Source organism: Mastacembelus armatus, chromosome 1 (genome assembly GCF_900324485.2).
Source record: "Mastacembelus armatus chromosome 1, fMasArm1.2, whole genome shotgun sequence".
NCBI classification, from domain to species: Eukaryota; Metazoa; Chordata; class Actinopteri; order Synbranchiformes; family Mastacembelidae; genus Mastacembelus; species Mastacembelus armatus.
This window is the reverse complement of record NC_046633.1, coordinates 20,645,063-20,659,187: the sequence shown is the minus strand read 5'-3', so window position 1 is coordinate 20,659,187 and position 14,125 is coordinate 20,645,063. Positions and strand designations below refer to the sequence as shown.

Here is a 14,125-nt window from a genome sequence, read left to right as displayed (position 1 = left end):
CTCTGCTCCCTCCCTCCCCCGACACCGAACTGCGTCATTCGCACGCCTAACCAATGTTATCACGAGACTTTAAGATGCAATCAAATATTCCTAGATAAACACCGGCGTCGTTTATATACATACAGCACCAGAACCTTTGGACACACCTTCTCAATGAGTGCGTTTTTTTTAATTCTATTATCAACGTAGATTAACACTGAAGACAGCAAACCATTTAAATAACACATGAGATGATGTAGTAAGCAAAAAGACTAAACAAAGCAAAATACAGTTTACATTTTCTTCTGCAGTCAGTGTTTGCCTTTATGACAACTTTACACACTGACTGTAATATCTTAACCAGCTCAATAACACACTCTTTAAGAACAATAACAATACTACTACTACCAGGCAACAACACCACAATAACAACAATAATGATGATAATAATAGTAATAATAATACAGATTATTATTATTATTATTATTATTATTATTATTACACACAGCACTGTTGTCTCGCAGCAAGAAGGTTCCTGGTTTGAAACCCATCAGGGGCCTTTCTGTGTGGAGTTTGCATGTTCTCCCTGTGCTTGCGTGGGTTTTCTCCAGGTACTCTGGTTTCCTCCCACAGTCCAAAAACATGTATGTCAGGTTGATTGGTGACTCTAAATTGCCCATAGGAGTGAGTGTGAGTGTGTGAGGTTGTTTGTCTCTATGTGGCCCTGTGATGGACTGGTGACCTGTCCAGGGTGGACCCCTGCCTTTCACCCAAAGAGAGCTGGGATAGGCTCCAGCAGATCCCTGGGCCCCTGGTTAAGGAATAAGCAGGTATAGATAATGGAAGAATAGATTACTATACATGTTGGTAGAACAAAAACCGCCCTGGGAGTCGCCTGTAGGTGGCAGTAAAACACCGTGCCTCTGAAATACAGCGAAGAAGACGGTCACGTGATCCTCGCGGATGCGTTGGCCTGACAACCGCTGTAATCTTTGCCTGGTGTGAAGGTAGGTTAGCCAAGATTTACTTGTATACGCAATGTTTTTACCTCAATGTGATAACACACGCCAGCGAAGAGATGTCGCAGTTATAATGTAAAAACTGGTAACTGTATTTAACAAGCAGCGCTCTAAAGGAAATCTACAGCTGCTTTAACTGGGTATGTGTAGCCAGCCCCGATTTATTTTCGCTAACGTTACCAGCTGGCGGTATCAGGCTATTGTACCATAAGTCTTTGAATTTCTTTAGGCTTTACTAACGACTCCCAAGTCAAGGTTAATGGTGATGTATTTGGACATTAGTGAACTAACTGGCTCACTTTGATGCTAACTAGCTCTACGTCATAACGCTAACCGTAAATTGAGATGACCTTATCCAGCTTAGCGTTAAGTAAACTGAAGCCGAATGGGCTTTTTAAAAACGATAAACATCCAGCTTATTGTAATAAATATCACAAATAGACCCCAAGTCAGCATTGATGTTATTTTGTTTCATTTAGGATGGTTCGCTGTTTTGTCTACATATTTAATGTTGTTGATGTAGCTAACCTATGTCTGCTGGTGTGTGTCTAACCTTAAATTCATTTATTTGTGTGTCATTATCTTCTTTATTGCTATACTTCCAATATTATTATTTAGCATGCAGCATTCATTTCCAACTGAGAGAAAACAGAGATTTTGCAGCCATCTTGACAATCACCCATTAACAAATCTATTAATGTTTGCCTTTTCCTTAATACATTTTAAAACTTGTTTTATGAATCTGAAAAAAAAACTGTAAGTACCATCAATATTTTTACATTTCAGCAAGCGCTTAGAAGATACAATGCCAGAAGTCAAGTCAATGTTCAGAGAAGTTCTCCCTAAACAAGGTTTGTTCTGCAGCAATTAGCTTTTTGGCCAACAGAAGTTACAAACAAAGGGTATGTTTGTCAAGCCCAATACAACATGTGAACTGTTGAGAAATTTGCAAATGCTTGCAAAATTAGTCAGCAGGTTCTCTGTGCTTTTGCTCCCTCTTTTACAACTTACCATAATGTTAAAAGAGTTTATCCCTGGTGCTTGGTATACATGCATACACATATTCACAGTTATGTCGCACTGTAGTTGTGAGGATACTGAAACATAATGGATCCTCTAGACTCTAACCCTATCACAACTAAATGCCTAACCGTAACCCTAAAAACAAGTCTTAACCTTAAAAAAACATTTGAAGTTGTGAGGACCAGCCAAAATGTCCACACAAGAATGGTGTCAGAGTAAAGCATATCCATACAACTGTAGAAAGACATATACAGACACACACACACACACACACACACACACACACACACACATACAGTCCTGCTCAGTTTACATACTGCTGGCAAAATTTGTGAAATATTGCCTTTGGGGATTTTTTTTAAGGATAGTGGTCACATAAATCTATTTATTATCACATTTATTGTTTGTACCTTTTAGGTCATAATGGTAACTTCAAATCTGCCAGGTGGCCCTGTACAGAAGTTTGCATACCTGTGTACTGTATTGTTTGGGCTAATAATATATATAGTGGTGTGAAAAAGTGTTGGCCCCCTTCCTGATTTCTTATTTTTTTATGTTTGTCACACTTTAATGTTTCAGATCAAACAAATTTAAATATTAGTCAAAGATAACAAGTAAAAACATCATGCAGTTTTTAAATGGAGGTTTTTATTATTAAGGGAAAACAAAATCCAAAACTACGTGACCCTGTGGGAAAAAGTGTTTGCTCCCCCCTGTGAAAGCATAACTGGTTTATCAGACCTGAGTTCAATTCTTCTAGCCACACCCAGGCCTGATTACTGCCACACCTGTTCACAATCAAGAAATCACTTAAATAGTACCTGCCTGACAAAGTGAAGTAGACCAAAAGATCCTCAAAAGCTAGACATCATGCTGCTATCTGAAGAAATGAGAAACAAATGAGAAAGAAAGTAATTGAGATCTATCAGTCTGGAAAAGGTTATAAAACAATTTCTAAAGCTTTGGACTGCAGCGAACCACAGTGAGAGCCATTATCTAAAAATGGTGAAAACATGGAACAGTAGAGAACCTTCCCAGGAGTGGCCCGGCCAGTCAAAATCACCCCAAGAGTGCAGCGACGACTCATCCAAGAGGTCACAAAAGACCCCACAACATCCAAAGATCTGCCGGCCTCACTTGCCTCAGTTAAGGTCACTGTTCATGACTCCACCATAAGAAAGAGACTGGGCAAAAATGGTCTGCATGGCAGAGTTCCAAGACAAAAACCGCTGCTGAGCAAAAATAACATAAAGGCTCGTCTCAGTTTTGCCAGAAAACATCTTGATGATCCCCAAGATCCCCAAGAGGAAAATACTCTGTGGACTGACAAGACAAAAGTTGAACTTTTTGGAAGGTGTGTGTCCCATTACGTCTGGTGTAAAAGTAACACCGCATTTCAGAAAAAGAACATCATACCAACAGTAAAATATGGTGGTGGTAGTGTGATGGTCTGGGGCTGTTTTGCTGCTTCAGGACTTGGAAGACTTGCTGTGATAAATGGAACCATGAATTCTGCTGTCTACCAAAAAGTCCTGAAGGAGAATGTCCGGCCATCTGTTCGTGAACTCAAGCTGAAGCGAACTTGGGTTCTGCAGCAGGACAATGATCCAAAACACACCAGCTAGTCCACCTCTGAATGGCTGAAGAAAAACAAAATGAAGACTTTGGAATGGCCTAGTCAAAGTCCTGACCTGAATCCGATTGAGATGCTGTGGCATGACCTTAAAAAGGCGGTTCATGCTCGAAAACCCTCCAATGTGGCTGAATTACAACAATTCTGCAAAGATGAGTGGCCAAAATTCCTCCACAGCGCTGTAACAGACTCATTGCAAGTTATGGCAAACGCTTGATTGCAGTAGTTGCTGCTAAGGGTGGCCCAACCAGTTATTAGGTTTAGGGGGCAAACACTTTTTCACACAGGACCATGTAGTTTTGGATTTTGTTTTCCCTTAATAATAAAAACCTTAATTTAAAAACTGCATGATGTGTTTACTTGTTATCTTTGACTAATATTTAATGTTTGATGATCTGAAACAAAGTGGGAGAAACATGCAAAAAAAAAAAAAAAATCAGGAAGGGTGACAACACTTTTTTACACCACTATACACAAGTAACACACACAAGTTTAAATGGCTGTTAAGACTAAGTTTCTATACCTGTGAGTTGTCAGATTGGAATTAGTGTCTGTGTATAAATAGTCAATGAATTTGTTAGCTCTTGATAGATCCCTGCACATTTTATTCATGGCTACAATGAGTTTACTGGATACTGACTCATGGGGAAAGCAAAATAACTGTCAAAAGACCTTAAGCTTTAAAGGACATAAAATGATATCCAAAATTTTGTAGCTGCCAATCAGTTCTGATCAAAAACAAAAAAAAAATCACACATCATTGCTAGGAGAATTTGTATACATACCAAGAAAAACCCACAAGCAACTTCAGTTAAAATACAGACCAAATGCAATGGGCAGCTTTACTACCTGATAAAATACCGGGCCTCATCTACAATTATCACAGGCTGTCATTGTTGCTAATGGGGGCAAAACACAGTATTAGGAACTAAGGGTATGCAAACTTTGAAAAGGGCCACCTGGAAGATATCAGTTATCACTACGATTTTAAAAGGCACACATAATAAATGTGAGGATAATTTAATTCATCTGACTATTATCCTTAATAAGATTAGTGAAGTAATAAATACATACATATAATTACTTTAAGAAATATGTGAATTCATGGCAAGTTGTGTGTTTTTGTTTTTTTTCTTTTTTTGTTTTGGCAACATCCACAGGGCAGCTTTCTATGGAAGATGTCCCTACCATGGTTCTGTGTAAACCAAAGCTGCTCCCACTCAAATCAGTCACCCTAGAGAAACTGGAGAAGATGCAAATGGAGGCGCAGGAGGCTGTCAAACAGCAGGAACTGGCTATGAAGGAGCTGTCACAATAGACATGGAGAATGGAGGATTTGCAACACAAGCAGTCAAATTCTTGAAGTGGATGGCACAAACCCAGTGTTTTCAAGCACTGGTAGAATATTTATTTGTATGGACAAAGGAATGCAATGCCAAGAAGTTACTGATGATTGACTCGTAGAGCAGAAACACTAAGGAAGTGGTGAGAGTAGGCACTTGGTTTAACCACTCTTCAGCTCTTCTTCCTGTTCATTAGTCATTGTTTAATGAAGCACTGCATATCATAGTAAAAATTAAGCCTATTGTGTGCCAGTTTTTCCTTGCGTGGTAAGCTACCAAGATCTTCGTGCTTACTGTGACTTATATCGATTATTGCACCTGTAATTTGGTCTTAATGCAGATGATAAATGGCAGTTAACTGTCTTCCTTGTTGGCTAAATGCAACTGGTGTGGCAAGGAGTTAAAACTGCAATGGTGGCTTGTGTTAAAAGCGTGACATTGATAAAAACAGTCTTGGGTTATTTAATACGCATTTAATGAACAAACAAGGAGCAATATGTGGTACATTTCACACACCAGTACTCCCCAAATATAAAAATAAACACTCTCTAAACACCATTTTTGTGAAGTTACCCGACTGATATTTGTTGTTGCACCGTGTCTCAATACCTTCATTAATGACATCTTTGTGTGATTTAAAGGGTAAAAAGAAAAAGTCCAGCACAGCATAGAAACAGCAGCTATCAAGGAGTCAGAATTGCACTGAAATAACATGCCCTCCTTTATTTTTTTTATACCTCTTTGTAAAGCTCTGTACAAACACTGCTTTCTAAAAAACACAAAAGGAGTGGCAGTGAAATCAAGGTGAAATCAAGGAAGTACAGTACAAAACAACATGGAATGACTGACACTGAGAGGTGTGGCACTTTAAGGGTTAGCTTATGTAAATATTTAATATTGAAACACATTAGACAAATTGTTCTACTTGAGTCTCAATCAAAAGTGCAATTTTTCAGCCCACCTCAATTTCAGAAATGTACATTCTTTTGACTTAAGAAGGGAAGAAATTGTACCCAATGATCTTGAAAAGTATGCAAGTAAAAAAGTAGCTCTATCCCCTTCAGGAAATCTGGTACACAAAAAAAGGTCCTCAGCAGCTTTCAAGTTTGACAACACTGCCATCTCCCTCGCTGACAAATCTCTTCCGGCCCCTGACAAGAAAGATATATATTAATATAAAAAAATAAATACATCAGACAAAAAAAATCTCAAATGTGTGAAGGTTGTGTGGTTGAGAAAACCAGTAGGATGCACTCACCGACAGGGACAAAGATCTCTTAATTTCATATCAATTATTCCCATATTGAAGCTCTTATCAACAAATTGCTCCAAGATGAAGTATGCACGGGGAACATCTATGTTAATTTCAGCAATGTCCATATAAATTCTTTTATAGCCCTACAAGAGGTAAAAAAAACACCCTCTTAGAAGGCTAGCAAACAAAGGACCTAGGTTCTTGGTGAAATAATTATGTGCAATACATAATGCAAACACTAGGTGGCACTTTACCCTTCTCATTTGGTCCACAGTGATGATGGAGGACAGGGAGAGACACTTAAGAAGCTGCAGAACCATTTTGAATGTTTTCTCTCCTTTGGACTCCAATACCATCACTACTGCCTGAGGGACATAGCAGAAAAATCCACAGCCTTGTATTAATGCTCAAAACCTTCACTGTTCTCTAGAACACAACATAACACTTGCAGCTGCTCGTTTTAGTTTGGAAGAGGTGTTTTTGTCCTGCCATATGTAGCCTAGCACATACCTCATAAACAAACTCATGGTGGAAATGGGGAACCTCAAGATCTCTCAGGCATCTCTCAGCCTCCTTGCTGTCTCCAGACAGGATGTATTCCTTCAGCAGCAGGTTCATCTGACACAAAAGACAATAGGTAATAACCTTAAGTATCCTGTAGGTTATTTCTTACATACACAAAGATTATAAAAAGGAAGCACAATCAGCCATAATTGCACAGAACTCCATGACTTGTGCAGTTCCTACAAAGACAGTAATCCAGACAGATCCTGTTTTAAAAAAAAGTTCATGTACCTTCTTGAGCATTTGAGAAAAAGCTCTATGAAGTGCTTTCCCCATTGGTGCAAAATTTATAAGCTGTGTTTGCACAGTAATGACATTTAGTTAATTTGAAAAAAAAAAACAAAACAGGTTTCTTGGCTTCTCACCCAAACTTTCTTCCTTGTGTACACAAATGATTGAAACCAAAATCAAAAAGTAAAATAACCAATACTTATAGATGACAGTAGACTACTGATAAACATAACCTTTTTTAGAACTTGTCTTTTTTGCATGGATCTATTAAGTTACCTCTTTGATGAGCTGTATGACAGGTCTCTGGCCCCCGCCTGCTCCCCACTGGTTGTCTATGCGAAGGCCGCCCATGCTCATCTTCAGCAGCACCGCTGCCCTGTCCAGTGTCACCCTGTAAAATACCATGCACCAGATGTTTGTGCCATTTTTTTACATTCATGACTACATCACAGACCTCACACTGCTTCTGCTCCAATCTGCAAACATATTTCTTACACATCTTCCATCCCTACCATGGAGCCACCTTGCCAATGGTGTCTTCATATGGTTGACAAAATAGTTATATTGCATTGTTGGACTCAATTAAGAGTAGCAGCTGCAGTGGGAGGCTCATCTCACTGTACTGCAGAACTGAGAGGTTGAGGAGATCCTTTGTCCCCACAGCCATTAGACCTTTTAATAGTATTTGTTGATATGTTAGTTATGCTATTTATGTTGTATGCTATTAACTGAGTGCCTTTATCTGTTAATTATATTTCATATTTTATAGTGAAATTTCTATGTTAAAATTAATATAAGAGCTGCAGGACAATCTGAATTGATACTTTATTCATCCCCCATGGGTGATATCTATCTATCTATCTTAATGAACAGTTCTTTTGAATGGTATTTGAATCTTATATGAAAACGAGCAAGATCTTAATTCTGTCCTTTCACCTTTACAGTAATACACTTCCATTCTTGTCTAAATGCATTAGCATAAATGTCCAAGAGCTGTTCCAGTTCTCCTGTTCTATGTTCCTTTCTTCCTGAAGTGAGAGCTCTTAAAATGAAAGGATCCCAATTTCTCCAAGTCTGCCTTAAACTATTTTCAGGTGCCCATATTTAGACAAATCAAGTGGATATCTTCCACAGCTACAGTTTTATTGGTACAACGTTCCCCATTTTGGTACTCAAAATTAGCTTTAGGAAACTGTTTTAGACTAAATGAGGTGAGTCACTTACACTGAAAGCGTATCTAGAAGGAACTTCTAAATTCGAGAATTACATAATTGAATGCATGCTTAAAACCGTGACATGATGGCTGTAGACTTTCACAATAATAGCATAAGACAGGAAACCAAACAATTACATACCTCACGTATTCACAATCAACTTTGCCTTTGTAGCCGTCAATGTAGCTCTTGGACAATATTTGGTCGCTAACGGCTCGTGCAATGAACTGGCCCACCAACTGGAAGAGAAACACAGAAGAGGGTACAATGTAAACAACCCCACTCCATAATACTATGTTGTGCTCAGCAGTTTAATAAAAGCTTGTGGGTTATGGGTTTTCCTTTAACCTGTTACTGTCTAGTAAATCACAAGTGATGGTCCTATGGTGGACACATTTCAGTCAAATGCCATGGGCCTCATGTTCATGCATTTCAAATATGAACTTTTCTTTGGGCCATTTGTAAAAGGTCACTTTTATTTTTCCATTATCTCACAAAACAGAATCACTTTGCAGGAAGAAACAGTCATATTTTAATGAATCACTAGTAAACACCTGATGCATTGCTGTTACACATCCTAGTCAACTATGAAATTCATTTAGTTTCAAGAACTAGAGGCCTAGCAAAAACATATGGCTATGATAGTAGCCTCAAGGACACGTGTGTGTGTGTGTGTGTGTGTGTGCGTGTGTGTGTATTTGTTTGTTTACAGTAGTATGATCAAAAGATTTAGGGAAATGAAACAGCCGGCTTTTCCCTTTTGGCCTCCACAAAAACTACACTCATGCACTGTACAGATGGGGCAGCTCTGTCTAGCCATCTCTGGCCGTGGCTAGACTAGCAGACGTTTGTGGAAGAAGAGAGGCGTATGTGTGTGTGAAACTGAGAAAAGACAATGGGAGGATGACAGGAATGTGGGGGGCAGGGCAAAGTCACAGGGAATTGTGAGAGTGGGACAGAAATTACTAGTGAGACTGAATGAGACAGTGAAAGGAGGGGAACACGACCAACACCCCTGTGTGCGCCCTTCGCTGAGCTTGCATTTTGCAGGCACAGACAGACAATGGCCAGAGATCTCATATCTGTACAAGCTGAAAAGGAAAGAGCTGAAATACACACACCACACACCAGTTTTCTGTAACACGACAACACATCAAACCACAGCGTTGTTCCCCTGTGCTCTACCACAGACTGTGTAGAAACTCATAAGCACATTCTAAACAACACTTTCACCTGACTCTCATATGTTAACTAATATGAACCAGCTGTGTGGGTTAGTTTGTTAAAATGTTCTAGATGTTAAAAAAAAAAAAGTTTTACTACATGGATTTACTCTCCTTTCATTGTTTGCATGAAATTAAATTTGTCTGCCAGAATAACAAAATAATTTTCTTCAGATTAAAGTTGAAGTTAGTTAATTTAGTATCATACTGTGATTTTTTTTTTAAATGACTATCCATCCTAAACTCAATAATTTCCCAGCACTGAAACACACTCATTAAATAAAATTGACAACTTGGCTACACTTGTCTCTAGAATCTCAGGACATTCACCTGCGGGGCTCCGGGTGTGTCCAGGACCAAGTCTGGTAGTTCTTGGAGCAGTTTGTCGAATGACTTCTCCATGTCGCTGTGGGACAGAACAGACCCATACAGGTCAGCCAGCAGCCTGGAGGTGAGCTCCCGGTGGCTGGCTTTGGCCTCCAGGGCCAGTGACACAGCCAGAGAGGGCACCGCACTCCGCATGGAACCCAGGTTGAGCTCTGCAAGTTGCTCCTGGAGGTGGAGAGGGAAGTTAACTTGGTGTGTAAGTCTTAAAAACAACATAAAAACAAACAGGCTTCCCTCAAAACACTGTGGCACTTACAGCTACTTCATTAGTGTCGCCATGCTCAAAGTATTCTTGCACAATGGGAGTGACCGTCTTCTCAAAGTGTCTCTCATCCAGTGGAGGGACCACAGTTTCATACACACAGTTCTCCTGCGAAAACACATTCCAGGTCTACAGTTTGCCATACACTGGATATATACAGTAACAGTACATATTTCACCTGTACAGGTTTTGTGTATTTATAACAGGTTAAAAAGAAATTTTGTAACTTCATCCACTGTACAGACAACTCAATGCAACTTTACAGTACCAACGGTCCACTCAGTACCTGAGCTTCATCATAGTTGGGATCTTTCTCATCCACCACCACTGGTTCATACACTTCACCGGATCGGCCCCACACACCTTTGCCTCCAGCCCCACCTGTGGGTGTAAGTTAATGACAGTGTTACATCTCAGTCAGTCATGTTAAGGCAATGTGGTAAAAACCTAAACACATGTGCCACAATTTTTCCAAAGATTTTGTGGCACAAGTATCTTTTACTTGAAACATGAGTGGTTTTGTAAAAGAAAAAACACGGCTAACTGTTCACAAATCAGGGTTATGGTGGTACAGAAGTGACAGGTTTTGTGAGCATTAGAATCTTTTAACATGTCACCAAAATATAACCCCTTTTCGAGGCCAGCATCATAAGAAGGTGAGGTGATGCGAGTTACAGAGCACAGTGTCATGTATCATTGAGACGGTAACAGATGATGCTGATATATAGCAGGAAAACATCTTAAGTCTCATGAATTATTTTTTTAAAATCTGTCAGATAAAAATGCTTTTAGCTGACTTCCTTCTGATGAGTGACTGAGGCTACAATGCATGTTAGAAAACTGGACTTGTTCCAAACAAATCTAGAACTCAACTTTCAGCCTGCTAAGAAAGTGTCAGCACCCTATCAGGTAATTTTCCACTCTAAGATCCTCGCATCATCTGAGACGGTTTGCAAACGTGTGATATTTTCAGTACAGTGCTTGTAACTACACTAGTCTGCCTCATTTGTTTTCAAGTATGGGTACAGTTTTAAAAGTCATGAAGGAAATAAGACTTAAATAAGGTGGAAAGGTTTTGTCAAAAGTCAGCCAATATGTCTTTAACTTTACACAAAGTGAACAGACAGATGCTTCCTGTTTTACTCAGATCCACACAATAGATTTCTGGTTATGCTCCATTTACTGTGTTAAAAAAAAAAAAAACACTCTGTGTGACTTCCTTCTCTCAAAAGACATCTTGTTGAGTGGGGAAAAATAATACTAGAGTTTCATAACAATAATTTTAAATGTTAGGTGGGGCATTCTCTGTTCCAATTTCCATGATATTATTTAGCCCAGGGGCCAATCATGTTGTAAAACAATCCCTTTCTTTGAGGAGGTAACAACTTTCTGCATGTTACACAAACAAACATCTGCTGTGTCTGATCAGCACCAACAGATTGCAGACAGTTTAAGAAGCCCAATACCAAAGCAGCTTGTGTGACATGGTTTAAAATCTGCATTAGTCCCGCCCAGCATGTGGTATACAACATGACACTGTTTAGGGTGTCTCACACTGGTTGTGAAAAGCCATCTCATTGCATTATTAAAATAATGTGTACACCAGTTTGCTCTTGCCAGAGATTCTTCCCATCCACTGCATTTCTCTCTCAAAAATGCAATGCACAAACTTTTGATGCTGGAAAGCACTGAGCTCAACTTACCGGACGCCACTGGTAGGGCATTACTGTTATGTAAGCAGAAAAATGGACAGACACTTTGCCAAGAGAAACTACACTTGCTCCGGTTCCACTGCCCAGGGGAAGAGCAAAGACTAAACTGTACTGCAGTCTTTAGAGCCATAAGCAGGCACAGCATGGTTATATCACTGACTGAAGGGCCACAGTGAAGGACAGCTGCTGTCAGAAGATGTTGGCTTGCTAAATTCTGATTTACTGTTTTACATTTGTGATGTAAGACGTAAAAACAGGGCCAAGGAGAAAACAGGTCAGTGGAGCTATCTTTAGCTTGATACACAAATTGGATAAGGAATCAAAGTAAGCCATTATACAACATTTTCTGTAGCATCACACACTAATAAACCATTTATCTATAACCGTCCCTGAGCCTTGTCACAAAAAAAAAAAAAAAAAAAAAAAAATCTCACTTCAGTGACAAATTCAGACAGCATACCAAAATCAGACATAACAAAAGCAAATAATCCATAACTAGATGAATTTAACCCTGTTTTAAAGATTAAAGCAGCTTCTCTGCAGGTTCTTGTAGTAGCTTAAAAGGTGAAAGATTTACATTACGTCCTATCTATTGATAGACTATCACTGCCAAAGTAACATCAGTCTTCTCTTTAACTTCTAATGGAAATTTCCAGAAAAGCCTGGATAACCAGATGGCAAGGAAAGAAAAGAGTTCCTTTAAATTAGTATGAGACCACCTAGCCATTTGTTTACACTCCACTGGTGAGAAAGATGACAACAGTAGCTTAGCAGTGATGAAGGCCTTGCCCCAAAGCCGTTAAACACCAGCTGCTGCTCTCTGATTGAGGTATACTCACCTTCAATAAAAAGGTTATCCTTAGAAAACCAAGTTTAGCTCTCACATTTGGTCTTTTTGGTACCATAATCTTATGCAATAGCCCAACATTACCATACTGTTATATCACTAAAAACGTACCAATGTTTTCAGTTCTGTAAATGTTAAGTCATGCTACCTTTCTTTGGTAGGCCTCTGCCCTTGCCCAGTCGGGACTTTCTGTCCAGCAGTTTGCTCTTGGGGCTGGTAGGTGCTGCTGTGGTTCCCCTGACCACATCCCCGTTATCACTGAGGGAGTCCCCCCTGCCAGAGTCCCTGGAGGAGTTCTTCCTCAGCCTGCGCTTGGCCTTCGCCTTGAGTCGTGCCTCACTGATGCTGTTGCTAGACGAGGACAACCAGTTGCCGTTGATCTCGTTCATGTTTTTGTTGGAGATAACCAATCCCCCGTTGTCTTCATCTCCAGACACAAAGGAGTCACTCAGGTCATCAGCCTCTGTTGGATTACAAGCAAAAATGGAGGAGGGTTTCAACAGTTATTAATTATCTTTGGTGAATTTAACCCTGTTTTACAGATTAAAATAACAGATTGGGGAGAGTACAGCTGATTCCTGCATTTGTACTTGTACTTATGTCAGAGGTGTGCCATTGTCAGTTTTTATCTGCAGCAGAATATCAACGCCAAAAGCAATATCAATAAACCTGCAGGCGGTGTAAGAAAAAAAGAACCACTTCCGCATGAAAAAGTCCCAGAGCCCCACATGAGATCAGCTGGTGAAGCGTTTAAATGGCTGTGACGGGCTCACACTCACCAACAGGGTTTGCGCTCAGCCAGGCCTCGCAGTCAGTTGCCATGTTTCAGGACAGGAGATTCTGCAGCAGAACAGCTTGCAAAAAAACAATAAATCCAAACGATTCCTGCAATGCAGCAGAAGAACCAAATTTAACATGCAGAAGTGCTGATAACATGCCCAGACATGGTGCAACGCACCAGCCCCCCTCCCCCCGTTCATTCAGCTGCTGTTGGTAAACAATGGCTGACGACGTGTGAGCTTGAAGGTTCACTGTCCACGAAAAGCGCTGCGTCAAAAGACCAAACCCTACAGTATCTAAAGACGCTTAGTATATCTGTGCAAAACCTAAATCCTCATGTTAGCTTGTTCTTACACATCCTGGACTCGCCATTTATCTGTTGTGAAGATTCAAATGTCAATAAAAGGCCACTAGCTAGCAGTACGCATGTGCCCTAAGCTGCATGGGAAAACTCATTAAAGCCTTAATAACTCGGTCATATTAAACAAAACACCGTGTCTATGAAATTAAATAACTCACAACAAAATCGCTGACCGTCTGTTGTGTCCAACCTTCAAACTCTGACACGAACACTGAGGCACCTAGCAACGCAGGCACTTAGGTCTGTGTTCTCCTTCTCTGATTGGCTGCAGGGACGTGGGCTTTTACAGTAA

The 14,125-nt window shown here is 39.9% G+C and overlaps 1 protein-coding gene across 1 annotated transcript; it reads right to left on the bottom strand.

Moving 5' to 3' along the window:
• Positions 1–5,450: 5,450 nt before the first annotated feature.
• Positions 5,451–14,121, bottom strand: pdcd4b (programmed cell death 4b). Its single transcript, XM_026304108.1, has 12 exons — positions 13,992–14,121; positions 13,472–13,577; positions 12,841–13,155; positions 10,420–10,514; positions 10,128–10,241; positions 9,815–10,036; positions 8,403–8,500; positions 7,324–7,438; positions 6,763–6,870; positions 6,507–6,617; positions 6,256–6,395; positions 5,451–6,148 (listed from the first exon to the last, which is right to left on the bottom strand). Exons 2-12 carry the CDS (start codon positions 13,512–13,514, stop codon positions 6,088–6,090), a joined length of 1,422 nt encoding a protein of 473 aa, XP_026159893.1. The 5' UTR covers positions 13,515–13,577; positions 13,992–14,121; the 3' UTR covers positions 5,451–6,087.
• Positions 14,122–14,125: the final 4 nt, after the last annotated feature.